Source organism: Amphiprion ocellaris, chromosome 12, assembly GCF_022539595.1.
Source record: "Amphiprion ocellaris isolate individual 3 ecotype Okinawa chromosome 12, ASM2253959v1, whole genome shotgun sequence".
Lineage (NCBI taxonomy): Eukaryota > Metazoa > Chordata > Actinopteri > Pomacentridae > Amphiprion > Amphiprion ocellaris.
In genome coordinates this window covers 6,936,480-6,956,393 of record NC_072777.1, presented here as the reverse complement: position 1 = coordinate 6,956,393, position 19,914 = coordinate 6,936,480, and the positions used below count along the sequence as shown (strand labels likewise).

At 38.2% G+C, this 19,914-nt stretch overlaps 1 protein-coding gene across 1 annotated transcript in view; it reads right to left on the bottom strand.

The window, feature by feature from the left end:
- The window catches only part of mei4 (meiosis-specific, MEI4 homolog (S. cerevisiae)), an 85,110-nt gene extending 65,606 nt beyond the window's left edge, over window positions 1–19,504 (bottom strand). Inside the window, exons 1-3 of the mRNA XM_023279219.2 lie at window positions 19,383–19,504; window positions 16,344–16,583; window positions 11,944–12,470 (exon numbers count right to left, since the gene is read on the bottom strand). Of these exons, the coding sequence (XP_023134987.2) occupies window positions 11,944–12,470; window positions 16,344–16,583; window positions 19,383–19,443 (828 nt within the window). The 5' untranslated portion in view covers window positions 19,444–19,504. The remainder of the gene's footprint in view (window positions 1–11,943; window positions 12,471–16,343; window positions 16,584–19,382) is intronic.
- Window positions 19,505–19,914: the final 410 nt, after the last annotated feature.

The following is a 19,914-nucleotide window of genomic DNA, read 5'->3' as shown; positions in this document are numbered from 1 at the left end:
GTATCTGTGTCCCAGAAATCACTTTCTACTAAGTTCCCCATTACAAAAACACCTCTCAAGGAAGTGTGTTAATTCCAGATCACATGACCTGTTCCACATGATGTCATTTCCTCCTGAAGAAAAGACTGGCCAGACTCCAAGGCTTTCTGAGTTATTTAATATAAAGTAGTGTGCAAGTCAAGTGTGGATTTATGGCATGTCAACAGAATTACTACAATATCTTTAGAAATAACTTTCAATTTCAATTGTACTCAATTGTAAATTCAATATTTTAGAAGAATCTTTCTCTAAAAATGCCATGTGGTGTTTGGTTATAGGCGGCCATGTTGATTTTAGGCCTGAAACCAGCAAAAATGTCAACTATGATGCCTGTCAACTATGTTACAAAAGGTACCGCAATTATATATTGACCCATATATCCCTAACAGCGTTTTTTTACTCGTGAGAGATACCATGACACATGTGACATATCTCTGGGCCGGCACACTGCAAAATGAGACTGGATGCAGTTGGACATTCTGGTATTTTTTTTCAAACTGCACTTGACATACTAAGTGTTGAAACAAGGGATGGGTACCAAAACCTGGTATTAAATATTATATTAAAGAAATTAATAATTTTCTTGTGCATTTATCTCAACAACTTCGCTTCTAATGCAATTTTGTTATTCACAATCACGATGAGAGTTTTCTCTCTCAGAGCTAGTGTGTGAGGGGCGGGGCCAGCTCAGCTCAGCACAAAATTAGTGACAACAGTGGAGAGAAGTGATGGTTGGGAGGTGTGGGTACATATCACTATAGATCGATGCTGACAACGCTCTTTGCTACAAGTGCAACAAGTCTTTTGTATCTAACTGCAGAAATATTACCAATCTGAGGAAAAATCCACTGAAAGTTCATCACACACAGGCAGAGAAATGAATTTTTCCCCTACTTAGCTCGTAGTTCATCTCTCATTGCCCCAGGTACAGTATATTTAGTATGCTGGCAGTCTAGAGCCCTCACATGTAGTTAACTAAAGTACATGGATGAAAGTACAAGTATAAAAGTTACCATTGTGATTGTTAAGCTATGGGTGCATGTAAATGTTCAGAGCTTTAAGTGCCATTCCGATATGCAGTTTTGGAGTGCTATGAGCAGGAGGAGTTAGTAATTCGTAGGCTGCAGAAAAATTCTGCCTTGCTTCATTTTCACCTTCTCTCTGACTGAATAGCGATGTTGGCAGCAGTGAAAGAAGTGTTCTGATGTATTAAGTTAAACTGTTACTACATTGCACAATAAAAATGTAAAAAAGAAAAAAAAAACCCTGCATTTAATTTTTTTAATTAAAGGTGAAAAAATACAGAAAAAATAAAGCTATGTTCATTCTGTTTGTGTTTCTTTTTTTTGCTTTGAAAAATAACCATAAAAAACTGAAAGAGTATTGTTAAGTACAGTTAACTTCTTCTCGATATCCATCCAAAGTTGGGACGTGTTGAGTTTTCTCCTGGCCTTCTACGTAGTAGAATAGTAGTAGAGTATTGGAATGCATCCAGTTTGTGGACCGACCGCCAGAAGTGACAGACTCTGACCTGCTGTAGCCATTCAGCCACACAATTCCTTGTCTTTCTGCTGCAATTGTAAAAATTTTACAATTTCCACAATCTTTGGCAACTGTTAAAAAGTATTTTCCCTGCAGGGATTAATCAAGTTTAAATGACTTTGAAAACTATTTCATTAAATCTATTTGGTCTTGGCCAGTTATTTTAGTTATTTGAATCGTTTTAACAAAAGAAAAACTAGGCAGGTAGGCGTCATACGTAGTAATAATGTGCTTCCTCATGCCTTTATAGTCAGTTATAGTGAAACACACTGGAAACAATTAAGCAGTCCACGAATACTCCCAAATAATGTCATCCCGTGACAAATGTAAAACTGTTTTTGAACAGCGTGTTTGATAGATTAGCCTGGTGTCAAACGTTTTAGAATTGTGTGCCAATGGTGGTTTTCTTCTGCTTGTACTCCCCGATCGTGTCAGGAGTCGTTTTCAGGATTATAATTACCATTGCCCTTCATTTTTGACCTCCCCTGCCATATCTGGATTGTCTTGAACAATCAGTTTGACTGGCAGAGCAATGGAGTGCTCTCTGAACGTCAGAAATATAAAGACTTCATTAACGGGTATCCTCAAAGTCGTTGGCAACGTCCTTATTGAGCAAGTTGAAAAGGAATGCAAATTTTTATGGAAATAGTGAGAAGGTTATCTGCTGCACATAGAAAATGCCTCGTGTGGTGAAGAACATAAATCTCTATGGTCAAAGTCAGAGCAGTGACGTGTGAATAACAGGCTGTAAAGTCTCCATCATACTCAGAGATCTGTGTACACTATACAGTCAACAGTGCAACTTGTGCTACCAAATGTGTGGTACGCTGAAAATCATACACTGTAAATGGAATAAAATGTCTTAAAATGTTAACTGTTTGCATCTAAGACATTAAACATGACTTGCAGTTTAAGTTGAAACATATAAGTACAAAGTAAAGTTGAACCACTAAAACAGTTATGAAGTGTCATTTTTAGTATAATCACGAAAGGCTTTAAAGTTTGTATTTCGAGATCAGACCATGTTGGCAACTTAAATGCTGGTTTGCACTGAAAGCAACTGAACTGTCAGTTCATATATTTAAAAAATGAAAGCATGTAACTGTCATTTAAAAGAGTAAAAGATGAATGTGTATGAGTTATGACATATCAAAGCAGCTGGATTGACAGCTGACGTATGAAAGTTGAAAATGAAATGCCATTTAAAGTTTAAAAGTCAAAAACAGTTTAGCTTTCAGTCGGTATATGAGCTGCAATCATAAAGTTCCAACTTTATTCAGGTTTTGGTTCAACATTGACCGCTATCCCCTTCAAAGTAGTCTCCTTGCACAGCGATACACCACTCCACTCCCGTTCCTGCCACATTTGGAATGATCACTGAAAATACTGTTACGTGATCACATAAAACAACCTGACACATGCCACAGTTGAGTTTGATTGTGCTAAATGTTATCCCTTTGAGGCCTTTAGATGTTATAGTAGAACTCTGTCCTGATGGCCTGATGGGGACAAATTTACAGCGCACAACTCTGTAGATGTCAACCAAAATAATCACCATGCTCTTGGTGGTACAGCTGAACAGATGTGCCTTCTTTAATCTTAAGATACTGTGGGCTGGGTGCCCAGATAGCTCAGCTAGCTATAGTCCCCAACACAGCGGTCATGGGTTTGAATCCAGCCCATGGCCATTTACTGCATGTCATTCCCCCACTTTTCTACCCACCTTTCCCGTCTCTCTCCACTGTCTTATACAATAAAGGCAAAAAAGATACTGTGGGCTCCACCACTAAAGAGAAGAAGATTGCATGAAGACTACAGAGAATAGGAGTAAAATTTAAATTTCTTCAAGTTTTAGACTTTTATGGGCTCAAAATTTCATGATTGCACTTCAGAAAAAAGAATGAAGTGGTTCACCTGCCATTGAACGGTCAGCTGAACGTGAAATAGGCAAATGAAATTTCAGTTAAAGCACCTGAGTATAAGTCATGTCTGATGTGCAATGAATGACACAGTTAATGCATTTTTGCAATTTTGAAAGGCATTTTGGGTTCTTGATTCAAAATGTTAAAAAAAAAAAAAAAAAAAAAAAAAAAGCTTAAAGTGAAGCTATAAACAGATATTAATGACTGATATTTGTGGGCCCAGACATTTGGAATTTATAACACTGTTCACTGAAAGAAAATGAAAAGCAATAAAAATACTACTGTAAAATTTACTGTTGTTTTCTGTTTTGTCCATATTAATATACACTTAATCTAATGTACATTACTGATGTAAAATTAGTCTTGTGATTAACATGTAGGCTGACTTCCTGCTTATTTTAGTGAAAGGGTGAAATCACCTTGCAGAAATTTAGAAATTGTGCTGGACTGCAGTAACCTTTAAACCCATTTTCAGGACCACTGACCAGGTTAAATTTGTGCTACTATCTTTTCACAGTACTACTAGTAGCACTGCGCAAAGACCTTGAATTTGGCCCCTGATGTGTGTTTCTTATTTCAATGAATAAAAAACAGTAATATCCCAGCAGCGGCTCATCGATTCGTTTCAAAATGTTTCAAAGATCTAAAGTTTTAGGTTTAAAGACCAGGTTTCGGTGCCAGCACTTCTTGCCAAAGCTACCATTTTCAGTTACAAGTAAGCCACCATACAAGAGGGCACCCATAACAAAAAAGACAGAAAAACTAATTTCTCCAGGCAGGGCAGCATCAATACACCAGACTGCAATACAACCACAAGGCGTTGCATTTTGAGCAACAGGCACAGCTGAGATCAGTGACCCATATCACTCACAGCTGAATGATCACATTTCAAAAGCTATTTTTCTGCCCGTATACGCCCACATTTGGCTCAGAGGAATCAGTTCACACCCCTCTGCTGAGCTCTTGTCAAAATAAATTCTGCTAGAAAAAAAACCCTCAAAAATGACAAGATGAGGCAGAGAGAATGGAGAGAAGAGTGAGCACATCAGAAACATTAAGTGCACATGCACTGAGAATCACAGGTTGGTGATATAAAACAGCAGAGGTATCAAAGACAAGATTTTTACTTTAAACAGTGTTATCGCTGCAAACACAGAGCTCACTCTATAAGGTGCTATGATAAAACGGCGGCGAGTCAACATGAATTTAGTGCCACATCCTGTGGGAGTCTCACTGCTCATCACAAAAGCTCCCATTCATGATGAGATAAGAGGTGCAACTCGTCTCTTTGTGAACAGTGTTTTTAAGAATACAAACCTACAGGTGTTCACACCAGGAACCTCTTTGAAAAACGTGGGATGGAAGACATAGATAAGAGGGGTTCTCATGTTTTTCATTCACAGTGATGGCTGAGGGTCACTGGAGATTCGAGTCTGTCAACAGTGAATGAATGACGTCAGTAGTCCTTCTGCAGATATTAATGAAGCTGAACAGGGTTTGGCTGAAATGGGAAATAACCGTGTACTTTTTGAAGCTACATACTGAACTGCAATGCTAACTTGATTAAATAGTGCATCACTGTATATATTGAGTGACATATCTTTCAAGCAAAAATGCCATATTTTGTATTGTTCCATGTGAGAATCTCATGTTTTTCTTAAGATCTAACTTACATTCTAGTAAATTTAATATAGCATATTAGCTTATATTAGCATACCAGCTTGGGCAGTGAACATAGTGAGGGACATTTTAGGATCAAAAGATTAAATGAGAAAATTACTCACCGTTAACAGCCCATTAAATAGCCATTATCACTGCTAAATACTAGTAGGCCAGAAGGAGCGTAAACGTCATTCAGTCCATGTAAAATCTCCAGTGGAGTCATGTCGTGTCAACTTAAATTAAGATAAACAATAACACAGACATACTGGTCCCCAATGTTAGTTAAACTCCAGTCCCCTGTGTCAAACTCCAGAATAATCGACCAGACCAATTATTAAAGCTTATAGTCCATATTTTTCCAACTATCGATAGTTATTTTTTTAACCAATCCTCAATAAAAAAATGTATTTAAAAATGTGCTATTAATACTTGATAGTCTATAGATTTATTGTCACTAATATTTTAGCCAATTAAAAATATATTAAGTGATAAGGCAGAATATGAAGGACATCATGGGAGCATTATGGGTATTTTGCTAGTAAGGGGACACCATGAGAAAGTCTCCTGTGACAATTAATGCCTACCAGCTAAAGTCCATCTTTTTTCAGCAAGCTGAAGTGCACTAAGATAGTGTCACTGTGGCTACAAGGCTAATAATCTACACAGTTGGAATGGCTAAGTCACAAGACTGCATTCAAATCGGCTTTATCAGGACACAAAATTTAGTCCATAGAGTTATTTCATGTTATCGATTAATTCATTATTGATTGGTAAGGCAGTCAATTATTGCCTATGAAATTTGTTAAAAATTTACATCCCTACTCGTCGCCCACAGCACTGTCTGACTGGTTACACATCCTAGGTATCAGCCAACCAACACTGATAAATGTAAACATGTAAAACATACACAACCAAAGAGAATTACAAAGTAGTTTTATATTGTACCTGCGGTATTCTAAATCTTGACAGCAGGATTTTCATTTTTACTGAAAATCTTTATCAGTTCCAAATATTGGTTAGAAGCTTGACTGATTTATAAGAATCTGTATCGACACTGGCCACTAAGAAAACATTTCTGTCCATCGCCATTACACACTTTGTTTGCATGCATTGATTTACTTTGTGATACATAGCAACAGTGGAAAAGTTAATCTCAATACTGACCAACAGTCTGACTGAGAAATAATGTGCTCCATCCTTCACTGAGAAAAACAGCAGTGACTGCTAAACTGCTTCTTCGCTAGAGTGTTACTGAGAAAAGAGAAGAAAAGTGAGACTTTCTCCAACTTCTTCTAAGTTACCTTTACTGTCAACAGTTTCCACCAGCATCAGAAATATGAGAGTGAAACTACTGGCTAATTAGTGGCATACTATAGGCTTAAACTCTGCTAGACAATCACAAACCACCAGCATATTCTATAATCCCTTTACATCTGCCAATCCTAAAGAGCAAAAAGTGTAATGTGATATAGCACTTCATGTCTAATTTCCATATGGCTGCTCACTTAAGCCTTTCTCTGCACACCAACCTCTACAGCATCCTGTTTTTGTTGGACTCACATCTCAGAAATAGAGCATTACAATTAAACAAACACTAATCGCAATCTAAACGTTGGCTTCACACAGTTCTGTGAACATGATCAACTGTTATATCTATATTTACAATGTACTCCACTCAGAACACGGCCAGTGTCGATAAAATCACTCAAATAAGTTTGACATTAGAGCACCTTATTTCTGTGCACAAAACGGACAACAAATACGTTTTATGAGCAGCATCAGGTGTTTGGTTGTCTTGCTACCAGTAGCATCAATTTTAGCCACTGATTAGTAGAGGTGTAGCTGCAGCCTGAGAGGTACACTTGTATACTCAGGAGCACAAAAATATCAGCAAAGTACCAGTATTGTCTTGGCTATCAATCACAGCAACAGCAGTGAAGGAAAGCACTTAGTAAAGACACAAAAACAATATTTATCACAGCGTTTGACAAAAACTAAATGTGATTTTAACTGCTAAGAATTTAGAAAGCACCCCACCCCTGAAACCAAACCCATGCTCTTGGCTCTACATCATTTTACGTCTTATATTTTGACTTTTTCTTCATGTCTTTTATTGCTGTCTGGTTCTTTGACAGTGCTGTAGAGCGACTATCTGTTCTTTTATGGGTTGAAGGCTTTAGTGCCAATTTGCAGACATGAAGACTGAAACACAACTTTCCACCAAGATGAATGAAAATATGCAGTGTTTTGTCTGCCAGGCTAAATGACTGTTTCTTAAACTTCTATACTCAAAGGTAAACTAATAAATATTTCAGCAAGTCCCTGAGTCAACCCCTCTACCGACAAAATAAGGGGTGGCTTTATGAAAACCAGACTGTGAAATGTTTAGTTAAATGTGCTTCCCATTTTCTGAATCTGAACTCTGAATGGAATACAGCTCCAACAATTCAAATGTTTTATTCACCACTTGTGAATATGCAACTATTATGTGTTCCTTTCAAAAATTATGAAGTACTTCTGCTCTCCTTCCATAACAATCAGAGTGCAGCTAATGGCATTCCTGCCATTTTAATTCACTCTGTGTGATTGTGATTGGTTCTCTGACTCAGAGCAACCTGTCCTACAAGGCTATAAGACAACCTGCCTCTGTGGGGGCATTTAAGCTTCTCAGAGACAGATTGGCTCTGCATTAATCGAAGTTCTCATTAAATTTAAATTATTTTAAACCCTCCTCGCCACTATCATCCATTTAACTGACAACTGCTTAACATTCCTGTGCCACTTCACAAGAAAACTCCAATTTCTTCACTATTAGCCTTGACAAACAGAGAGGAAACTCGCTGAAAAGAAGAAATCGCCTGCAGCCATCTTAGTTTGGTGAGCCATTCTCTGAGCCTTCAGTAAGAGCCAGTTGGGATAACTTCATCTTTGTCAGCTCAGGCTCACTCTCCTCTCCATTTCCCAGCTGCTAGACCCTGTCATGACATTAGCATGTGGATCCAGACTATAAGCTGCATTACTGCCAAAATTTAATCACTTGGTCCTTGTGAAATTTCTGACCTTGCCTGAAAATTTCATCCAAATCCATTAGTCCGTTTTTGAGCAATGTTGCTAACAGACAGACAAACAGACAGACAAATAGACGGACAAACGTATGCTCATCGTCACACAACTCCACCGCGTTCCTCGGCAGAGTAACAAGTCAACATGCATCCCAACATAAAGTCTGGCAACCAACAGAGCAGGCTACTAGGAGTGTAGCGCAGAGATGGATGCCTTGTGAGACCTGGCCTGAAGCCGTGGGAGAATGACGCAGGGTGACGGGGTTCCATTATCATTGAATGATAGGCTGTGTGTGAGTCAGAGAGGGAGCACGCTTGGAGTTTGCTCATGAAACTGTCCAAACCTAGACCTAGAAGAAGACAATCTGGATGACCAGTACCAGGAGGAAGATGAGGCCCAGGAAGACATAGCTGATGGGCAGAAGAGGAGGTGAAAGAGGAAGGAGAGGACCTGTAAAACGAAACAAACATAGAACAGGATGAAGTAAAACACCAGGAAGAACCAAGAAAGGAGGGCGATCACAGAAATGGCATGAAGAATAATGAAGAAGAGAATTACGAGGAAGAAGAAGAGGAGGTAGAGGAGAATACAGATGGTCGAGACAAGGGAACCAATCTGAGAGCAGAATATATGACGGCAAGTTGCAGTGCCTTATTTGGCTGCCTGAATGGATCACCTTATACTGTGGAAAAGGACACAACTTGTAGGGCGCAAAGGGGATATATTCTGTATATTCTTTTACAGAAGGGTCTGTTTAGAAGGCAGTTTGCGTCTGACGCATTTAAGTAAAATATTTTATCAATACAATTTTCTTGTATTGATAAAGTGTCTATCTCTAGGACAACAGACCCAGGAAGCCTACAGGAAGTCAGTCTACTCAGCTAGTGGAGGTCTCGGCCATTCCTGCCCTCTAGTTGTTAGACGAAGAACTGCACTAATGGGCGTGCTCTGTAGACCTCAAACTCGGGAAGCACCTGATACATCAGGACGCCTCATGGAAAAAGCGTTGATCAATTTTATGTTGTATGCAGCACTCAGCAATTGTAACTCAAGTGAATGAGATGCCATCTTATAATTTAGTATCCAGGTCTACGCTGTGATTATTACGAATATGAAATGAGTTAATTAATTAATGATTCACTAATGGTTTGTATAAGGGCAATGTATTTTACATTTCATGATCTCAAGCTTCAATTTGACTAATTTCATAATAGAACAATACATCAACATACATGACTAGTTTACAGACCTTCAGAAAGTTGAGAAAGTTTCTGTTTATATAGTTTCCAGTTCTATTCAATGGTGTAATTTCGGCATTTTTAAAAAAGATATTACGTCTCTCAAACACGGTGGGGGATTTGGGGATTTTGAGAGTTATAGTTCATTATTTGAGGTAATAAAATATAGAAGTTGCATTGTTTTTACAAAATGTTTCATTGACTCATTTCATTGTGACATAGTGCCCACTGAATTCTGCCAGTGTTTCTCGGTCCTCCATGATTCCTATGAGCAGTGTGTTGAACCCAGCGGTAAGTGCAGCACAAACTATCTTGTGTCTGAAAGCATCATTAGTCTTGCTTGTTTTGAAAAAGTGAAAACAAAAGGCACACCCTTAAACTCTCTGAATACTAAGTATCTCCATCGCTACATCCCCATTCACTTATTCCAGCATGTTGAGGAGTGCAAAGTGTGACAGAGCTGGTGTGCAACAAATACCAAACATGGTTCCAGCTTCTCCAGTGTAAGGTTTTGCTGTGTTTCTTCTGTGCAAGTCAAATATCTTTGTGTTTTCCCCTTTATTTTGTCTACAGAAGACACAATCACAGAGATTTTAACAGATTGAAAGCAGTCATTAGTTGCAGAGCCAGCAGTATTTTCATCTTTTTGCAAGCTGTTTTAAATGCAACACAGCAATGTTTTTGCAGGAAAAGCTTTTTACACTCATCAGACTATTTTGTTTTCAGTGGACTAATGACCAATTTTTACATTTGCCTACAAGCTCTCAGCTGCTGCTGAAGAATCCATTAAGCTGAGTCGACATATATTTTTAAAGAAACGCCAATAATTCTGTCCTGCCTTGATAAAATAAAACATTATGAAACTTTAATGATGCTCATGGGAAAATGGGCAGTGTTAGAACTTGTTTTAGGCTAATTTAATGCAGAACTCCAATTATGGTAACTGTAACATAAGAGCCCTAAATTCTATTTTAAATATTACCCAAGGGATGTTCAGTGGTGAGAAATGAATTATACCAAGATGGTATTTTTAATCCTACAAAAACTTGCAGCGTTTCTCATTTACATGGAGAGCAAAAAGATCTGTGAAAACAATCTCCATGTGAATCAAATGCAGCCAGACTCTGATTTTTCATGTCAGGTTTCACTGCATATTTAGTTTTTGTCCTGTATTTGTACTACACTGTCAGGAGAATCACTCTGACTTTTTCTGCCCACCGTGTCTTTGTTGCGTATCGAGCCACATTTACATACCTGCAAATACGACCTAGCCTGAGCTAGGGACAGACCAATTATTAGCTCAGCTGATTTCTGGGGCCGATGTTTGGTTAACACCACAGTCTTCAACAGCATCAGTGAGAGGCTTGCTGTCAGGCCTGTGCCTAACGAAATCTGGTGCACTGTAACATGTTGATTAACTTCAACAAACTGCTCTAACTGAAAGACACGTCTGTCTGGCAGAGACACACCTGCATAAACCTAACAAGAAACACAAGCTGTCAGCAAAAAACAAGAAATTAGCTACTTTTACAAGGCTTTACATGGCTAAGATTGTGCTAGCAGACTATGGCAAAATTAGGAGGCAGCTACAGACTACCCTGAAACATGTCAAGTTTTTTTGGTTCCAAATATCTGTTATCAGTCTTTTTTTTAATTTGTAATAATCAGCATTGATATCAGCCCTGAAAGAGCCATCAGTCAATCCCTGCTTCAGGCCAGTTATGTTATTAAAAAAGTAGGTTTGACATCTAGTTGATCTGATTCCACAAAGTTATGTGTCATAGAGTCAACAAAATATAAAATTAAAGGGATATGTGCCAGTGATAGAGACTTTATCAGCAGCAATAGCAAGAAAATTGTTTGATAGAATGTTTGATAGGAATACTTAAATGCACTAGATGCAACTGCCATGAAACCACATAACAAAACCAAGCAGGCTTCCATAACTGGCTCATTATACCTTGATAATACATTATCTTTACCTTGAGCTGCTGTGCAGGACTTCCAAAGTATAATAGTATGCAGCCAGTGCAGAGTCCCTATCTGGTAACATCCAGTCCAGGCCAGCTTTGAACTCTGAATCTCAGCATAATGTGGCAGATTTACTCTAATTCTCCTCTACGTAGATCCTTTATTGCTATTTATTTGGAATTATATGTGTATGTTTATTTTTTGACTGTGATTTTCATTATTGTGGTAACACTGAAATTATCACCTGTGTACCTTGATAAATAAATTGGTCATCAAAAACAATCAATAATTAGCAATATCAACTGAAATGGAACATGCTATCGGGCCATAATTTTTATCCATATCACCCATATGTCATCGTCACTGACGCAGTGTTGTTTGTTTTTATCCATCTTTCCCTTTAATTGAACTGCTCCAAATGAAGAGATAATTTTCACTTACAGGTGGCAACCATCACTGAAGTAATTAAGAAATATCTTGTGCTCCCCATAGATCCCATCACTCACCCTGCTGGGCTGATTCCTGTGCAGCAACGTCCGAGTCAGCTCCTTCAGTGGCTCTTCCACACGTCTCATGAACTCAACAGATGGCAGCCTCTGAGAGCAGTACAGGTCCATTGCTCGGGCAGCGGTCTGACAGGCCTGCAGGACGAGGTCACGAGGTCCCAGTGCAGGGGGATCCTTGCAGGCCACCACCACGGATTCAAGGAGCTGGCACACAGTGTCCATCAGCACGCATCCTGCATCACCACCTGGGCTGAACCACAGAGCCTCCAGACCTCTGTTGTTGCCTTCTACTCGATGCAGAGCGCACAGCGACTGGAGGAACTTCACATGAGGAAACAATGTGTCTCCCTGAGGACTTCCGTGGAAACTGGAAGGATGCGCCGGCGGTGCAGGCAAAGTGATGGCGCGATCAGGAGGCAGCTGCAGGAGTTCAGGAGTCTCTGAGCCACAGTCTGGTTCTGCACTGTATACTTCACTTCCTGGACCAAACAAATCCTGCGAAGCGTCGTCCATTTTGTTGTCATCATCTGGAAGATTGTAAACAGAAAAATTAGCTCCAAACAACTCCAATGCAGAGCTTGAACTGTATTGTTTGGTGCCATTGTTTAGGACTATGACTTATAATTATTTTAATATATTTCAATCATCTATTAATATGGGAATTATTTTTCTTCAGTTTCCAAAAGCATTTTCCACATTATTCACACATTTTTTATTCTCGTCAGTTCAAGGTAACATTCACACCTGTCTCTCAATGTTCCCAAACATAAATATATCCAGATTACTATCAAAACAATCAAATTCTCCCACATGAGAAGCTGGAACCAACAAAACAATGATATAATATCAACTGAAATTGTTGCAGATGAATCAGTGTTACCAAATACTGTGACTGAAACCAAATTCCTATAAAAGAGCCACACTGGGACAAATGTGGAACCCAGATCAAATGAGAAGCTTCTGCTATTGACTGACAGAAAGCTAATGCTAACAAAAAAAGACAAGGGCCAAATCAGTTACCTCATTACACTAAAGACAAACTGTCGTATGACTGGACCATACAGACTGCCCAAGTTTTTTAATAACTGGACAGCTACACATTTTGTAGGTTAGTCTCTGTGCATTCTTTTAACATTTAAGTCAAATCACCATTTTTACATACCCCTTTGAAATAGCAGCTGTCATGCCAAGCTGGTTTTCACAAAAAAATGATTGCTTGCTGTTACAAATTAACCCAAGAGTTTCAATACTGAGAGTAAGGCCCTATAGTGTTGTTTACAGTGTGATTTTAGCTGAAAATTGCACATATTATGGATGAAAACTCTGCAAAAATTATATCAAATAATACTTTACCTGACTTTTATACATATTAAGGCTGAGATTATTCAGTGTTATTATTTAAGGAGAACAACTAACACAATAGTGTAGCTAAGTCCCAACAGTATTATGAATTACTGAACATAACCTAACTAATAGAAATATTATGGTTAATCCCCTACAGTATTAGTAACTACAGAGATTAACCTGGCAAATTTAGAGCTAAATTTTTCTACTAAGAACAGACTGAAACTTGTCACTTTAATGTAGCATCCATTATTGTATTTCAAATTGAATGAAAAGCATAAAGCTGAAAACAACTGTCCAAACACCAATGGTCTGGATATCATTCAACACTACTCCAGGCTGCAGCTTTTGGATCCTTCAAGTCAAAGAGTAAGTGAAGGTCAGAAGGCAGTAAAGCCAGATCAGAGATTCATAAAAGGGCTTGGGGTTATCATATAAATAATGATAATCACTATGCCATAAAATATGACCTGTGAGGGAGGTGTTTTTACAAGAATTTTACAATCAACCTTGAAACGTGTCTGCTGTCTCATACGCCAGAGTTTATATTTCAGCCTGTGATTTTCAATTCAATTCTATTCTCGTTAAATAGCACCAAATCACAACATATGACATCTCAGGGGACTTTGCATAGCAAGCAGGCCCAGTTACGGCCCTGTTCTAAAATTCTAATTATTATTTGCTCACAAAATCAAAAGCATCAACGCATTAGGACCACACTTCTTATTTTAGAGCAAAATTGTGCTAAATTATACTTTCACATTTTCACTGCAAGTGCTTTTCTCTGCAAGAAGATTGCTGTTGCTATGGCGCCACATATAAAGGACAACACTGAGACCACATTCAGAGCAGAGCGCCAATGTGTCCCATGAAAACGACTGAATCTGATACAAATGTGCTTCTAAAATTCAATTTAAAATGCTCTTCAGACAAGCAGACGTGAAAGCACACATAAAGAAGGTTTTTAAGGAGTACCATGATATTTTGTTGTATTTTAAGTTCCAAAAAACAAATCAAGGGGCTTCTAAAATCAAAATTACATGGCTTGCGGCTCATAACTCTGAGAGCAGATGGGCCTTGATTTTCACTTTCATAGCTTATACCCCTAAATGTCTCCCTTCAGCCCTTGAGGTTTTAGATTTAGGAGGACAAATGTTTTCCTTGAAACAAGCGCTGTCATTGAAGGCTGCACTATTTACAGCTGCACGTGTTTTTATATGCAGCACAGTGTTTTTTCAAAGGGATGTGTGTGTGGGGACACAGACGTCCAACTCATAAGAAATAAATGTAACATCATTCAAACCTTACGTTAGTTATAGTGCTTGACAGGAACCAGCAAGTAACTCAGTTTTATAGAAGTTAGGATAAGATTTGAAGATGGATAAGTGAGAACAGAACCACAAAATACTGAAGATACGGAAAGTACAAGTTGTGACCATGTCCAATTTAAGACTACTTGCGACGTTGTTTTTGTTTTTTTTTTACTGGCCAAAGTAGGTAAAATATCAATGAAAACCAGTCAGGTTGTATTTATAAACAATACATTAATCTACTTACATTAATTGCAGCTGTATATGATAAAAATCTACATAATCTGATCTTTAAACATCAAACAGTACTGGGGCCCCGATAAGCCTAGTTAAAGTTAAGCATCTTATCCACAGATACATTTTACCACATTTTCAGTGTGTTTTTGATTCAATTAAAATCACTGCTTTGTAAAACCTGAAGATAACCTTGTTCAAACAACAGTAAACAACTGCTGTCTCCAAGATCTATAAAGGGAAAACTAGCTTCATCCCACCTCCATCATTTCCAAGTCCCACTCCTCCAATCAGAGCTGCTGTGTATGAAAATGAAATGCTATAAATAATCCATCTAAAACTGTAAGCAATTTTTCTTACATCCTACATGCCTCCAAGTGTTTCATTCATATTTTTCTGTTGGCCGTCTCTTATTGAAATAATCCAACTCTCTACGTCTGTAAATAAAATCCAGAATGTAGTTTTGTGCTCCTAGTCCGTTTTGGTTTTCTGACAGACTTGTAATGCAGCAATATCGCTTGGGATACAATAAATGACACGACTATCCCACAGATGTGTGGCATTTATATCAAAATTTTACTCTGCAAAACACTGTTGGACTGCATTTAAGTCCTTTGAAGACGCCAATCTTCAGAGATTATATAAGTAAACGGAAAAAATAAATGAAAACATTGGTTTAATAAGTCCAGAATGCAGCTGGTTTAGTGATGTGAAGCTTAACTTATCCTAAATCCATCTGTCTTTTTGATGTTTTTCACCATTACAATCCTACATTACTGAAGATACGGAAAGTACAAGTTGTGACCAAGTCCAATTTAAGTTGTTAAGCTGTTCATGACATTATTTTTTCAATAATAGTAATAATAAAACACAATTTAATACCCTTTTAATGGTCATACTGGCCAAAGTAGGCAAAATATAAATGAAAAACTGTCAATTTGATACATCCTAGAGCTATTTCTAAACATTACATTAAGCTATTGGCATTTATTCCAAATGTATATGTATCAGTCTGGTGCAACAAAACAGTCACACTGGACTGGCCAAAAGGAGGGTCAAGCACATTCAGCTATAAATAATAAAATCACAAATTTCATTGGATGAATGACCAAAAAAAAAGCCTATACTATAAAAATGAGGGATAGACCTTCATAAGCACGGGAAATGTAATCATTAGCAGCTTTGTGTGATAAGCTCAACACTGTCCAAGTCCCTCTGAGGCTCATGTCAGATTGTTCCCAGCCTTCACGCATCCTCTCCTCAGACTAAGGGCATCAGCAAAGACACACTCTGAGTACCTTTATAAACTGTCTGCACATTTTTGACACAAGCTGACCTCTTAGCAGAAATGACTACTCTGCAGGTCAGAGTATGAATTATATTTAATCTCCGGCTTCTAAGGGTGAAACACTTCTCCTCAACAGCTCTGACAGGTGGTAACATAGTCACAGGTGCTCTCTCATTATAAGGTTAATATCATACTTATTTTTAGGAACATGAAGGAAGGCCTACCTCCTGCCTCCGTGTTGCTCTTTGACGTCACCTTGGTGATGAGCATCTCCTGTTGCAGCCTCAGCACCTCCTGCTGCAGCCGCTGGGCTTTTTCCTTCCAGCTTTCATCCTGGCTCTTCAGCTTGCAGGCCAAAGCCTCAGCGTACGCTCGGCCACTCATACCTGGGGGCTTGTTTTTTATTACAGCCACTGCCAGGGCGACTTTGGCTTTCATGAGAAACCACCCCGCTTGACTCGCTCCTAAAGCACAGGGAGGGGAAGAGCATTTTTAATAAGCACACCAACAAGTAATATATGATTGTTTCGTATGTATATATATATATTGCAGGCAGGCACATTCTGGTTAACTCCAGCAAAGGAGCACAATTAACACAAATGCAATCTTTGTTTCATTTTCAGCTGATGACTGTGTGTTGACCTACACATTAATGTGTTTAGCATCCATAAAGGCCGACAATCCACAGCATACGGCCACATTCATCATTTAATGCAAGAAATGCAAGTTTACTGAAAGGGTAAGCCCCAAGATAATGTTTCATTTTATGAGCATGTGTGAGACAAAGAAAAAGAGGACTATCCATTAGCATAATCTGTGTATGCTTGGCTGGAAGTGTGCTGCCATTCTTGTCAAATTTAGCTGATTCTAACATTGAAACATGCATAACATACTATATTTTATTTTCAAAACAACATTTTCTTAAGACATCAATTTGTGCTTCAGGAAACTGCAACAATTTTTCTCAGAATTTGTTGACATTAAACTAACTAAATGGAGAGAATAATCAGCAGAATGTCTAATGATGATAATCAATGGTCACAGCCCTACTAATGAAGCATTTATTATCTATTTAATACTTTTTATCAGTTTCCGGCAAAAGTTTGTGAAAAACCTTTACTATAACTTCTACTATTATTTCAATACAAAAATCTTCCATACAAGTGACCTGTTTCCAAAGCAAACTGCTCTTGTTTTTACAAAAGAAAAACTATTCAATTACTTTAAAATAAAAGTCAAAAACCAAGTCTTAGGGCTTCAAATGCTTCCTAGCTTGTATCTAAAACCTAAGCACTGCACTAAACATTTGTTTTCATCAGAGATAAACCTGTTGAGTATTTTCACAGTTAATCATTTGGTTGGTAAACGGAAAATCCCAGTTTTCCACAGCTAACATGAACAAATTCCAACAGCTTGTTTTGTCCAACCGAAGAACATTCAGAGTTATATTATATTATAGAAGAGTAAAAATAGATACACAGAACAATATAAAATCAGCATTTAAATGGTTCTCTTATATGGTTTAATGTAAGTTTTTTTTGAAAGTCATTTCTATCATTATGCTTAAAAATGGGGTAATTTTGCCAATTGTGCACAAAACGATTTTGAGATGTTCATCTGGAGACAAATTCTCAACCAGTGATTTAATCCACATAATAGTCAGGTGTGACTTTAAAGGACAGTGATCAGACAGTGTGACCAGACTTTCCTTTGACCAGTGACTATAAAAGACCACTTTAAAACGCAGACAACGTGCCACCACTTGAGACAAGGATCGTCACATCTAACTCACCCATCTGTGAAATTGTCCACAGTTGCTCGCTACAGCGGCTGCTGATGAACCTTTTGGTGTGAACAACCAGAGAATGTATGCTCAAACTGTGAGGAATCACCGGAGGAAAGCTGGTCTGTGATCTTGTCTCAAGGCGTTGATCTAACAGCAGAACAGCATCATAATCAGCTTCAGTCAGCAAACACATGTTGTTGGACACGAGCAAGATGGAGAACAGTCCTTCTCAATGTGTAATCTCATTTTCAACTGCACAGAGCAGATGAGAGACGTCATATTTGTTGTCGTACAGGGGAACCCTGTGAGGATGTCAACATCATACAGAGAAAGGCCCCAGGAGGCAGAGAAGTGACGGTGTCAGCAGTGATGGACAAAGAACACATCTGCATGTCACTGATAACAATCTCAATGCCGAACAATATCAAGATGAAATCCTCACACTCATCATTATCCCATTCATTTGCCACCATCACCTGACATTTCAAACACACAACAACGCACATCCACATGTTGCCAGAGTACGTCCTTCTAGCAGCTGAACATGTTTCAGTCCTACCATGGCCTACACATGCTCCATGAATCCAACATCTGTGGGATGCTCTGGCTGAGGTGATGCTCTCTCCCACAGCATCCACCAGCTTCATCAAGCTCTTCAGAATAAGTGGGACAGCATTCCACAAACATGACAACCTCACTCACTTTCCGTCGCAGGTGTGTGACCCATAATGGACCTATGACCCTAGTTTCAGTCTACCCATTATCTTTTCCGATATAGCGCATACTTGGTTGCTTCATCGTGTTCGTTCTGTTGCAGAGATGCCATGAGTTGGAAAAACAAATACTTATTCCTCTGTTAAAAATAGTTAACATCATTTTCATTATTTTGCTAACTAATGACGACAACAGTTCACTGCTCATAAAAATGGATGGATACAAGCTGTAAAGGTTGAGCTAAAGTTACCATTACCATACAGACAAATCTGACATGCGTCCATTATCGGACAGCTAACAAAGTCTTTAATTATCGTTTCAAATGAAATTCTTAACATTTACAATACTTCTCTAAAACTGACAATAAGTTTTGTATATATATATTTATTTAATTTTATATTTTTAACGAAACGTGTTATTCGGGAATGGGTACCTTCTAAGTGTAACTTGTTCTGGTGTATGGAGCTAAGCTAGGAAGCGCTGTAGCTAAAATCGAGTTGTTTAATTTACGTACATAAGCAGCGAAATGTGGCTTCCTAGATTCTTGTCTTTCTACAGACATGGTGGGAAGTAACACTGCTAAAGAAAACAATTCTTGGGGTGAAATTTTACCGTCTTTTAAACGGCAAACTACAGCAGGCTAAAGCTGCAGTAGCTAGCTACACGGCTAGCTAAATAACTGCAACAACACGACTGATGTTTGTCGTTAATTCACTGAACTGTTCATTAAACTACTAAACAAATAACACAACACATTAATTACCCGTCGAACTGCCCTCCTCAGTCTGCATCAGTCGGAGTCTCTTCTCCACAGCATCCGACATAAAGTTAGCGAACAAAGCCTGAAAAGTGACGAAGCTTCACCGCTGGACAGGTGTTGCACACAAATCTGTGACCTACACATTCAGTGACACTGACGCAGCCATTACAAAAACTTACGTAACAGGTGACTCTTCTTTCTAATGTGTTTACAATTTTATGTTGTATTTTTGCAGCCACTCTTCTATACTTTGCTTCTAAAGACTTATTTACATGCCACTGTAGTCTAAAAAATATTTGCGCATAGTTACATTACAATGGTATGTCTTAATTGTTTAGTTACATCAATCTCATTGTCATTTTTATTTTTTATTTTTTTAATAATTCTTTTGTCTTGGAAATCTTACTCAGGCTTTCCAACAATATTTTAGGCAAATAGATAAATACAAGTCAGTAAACAGACAGGTTACAGATCACAGATAAAGAATATGCCAATGCCTTTGTACATATTTTTGCAATATATACAGCTTTGATGA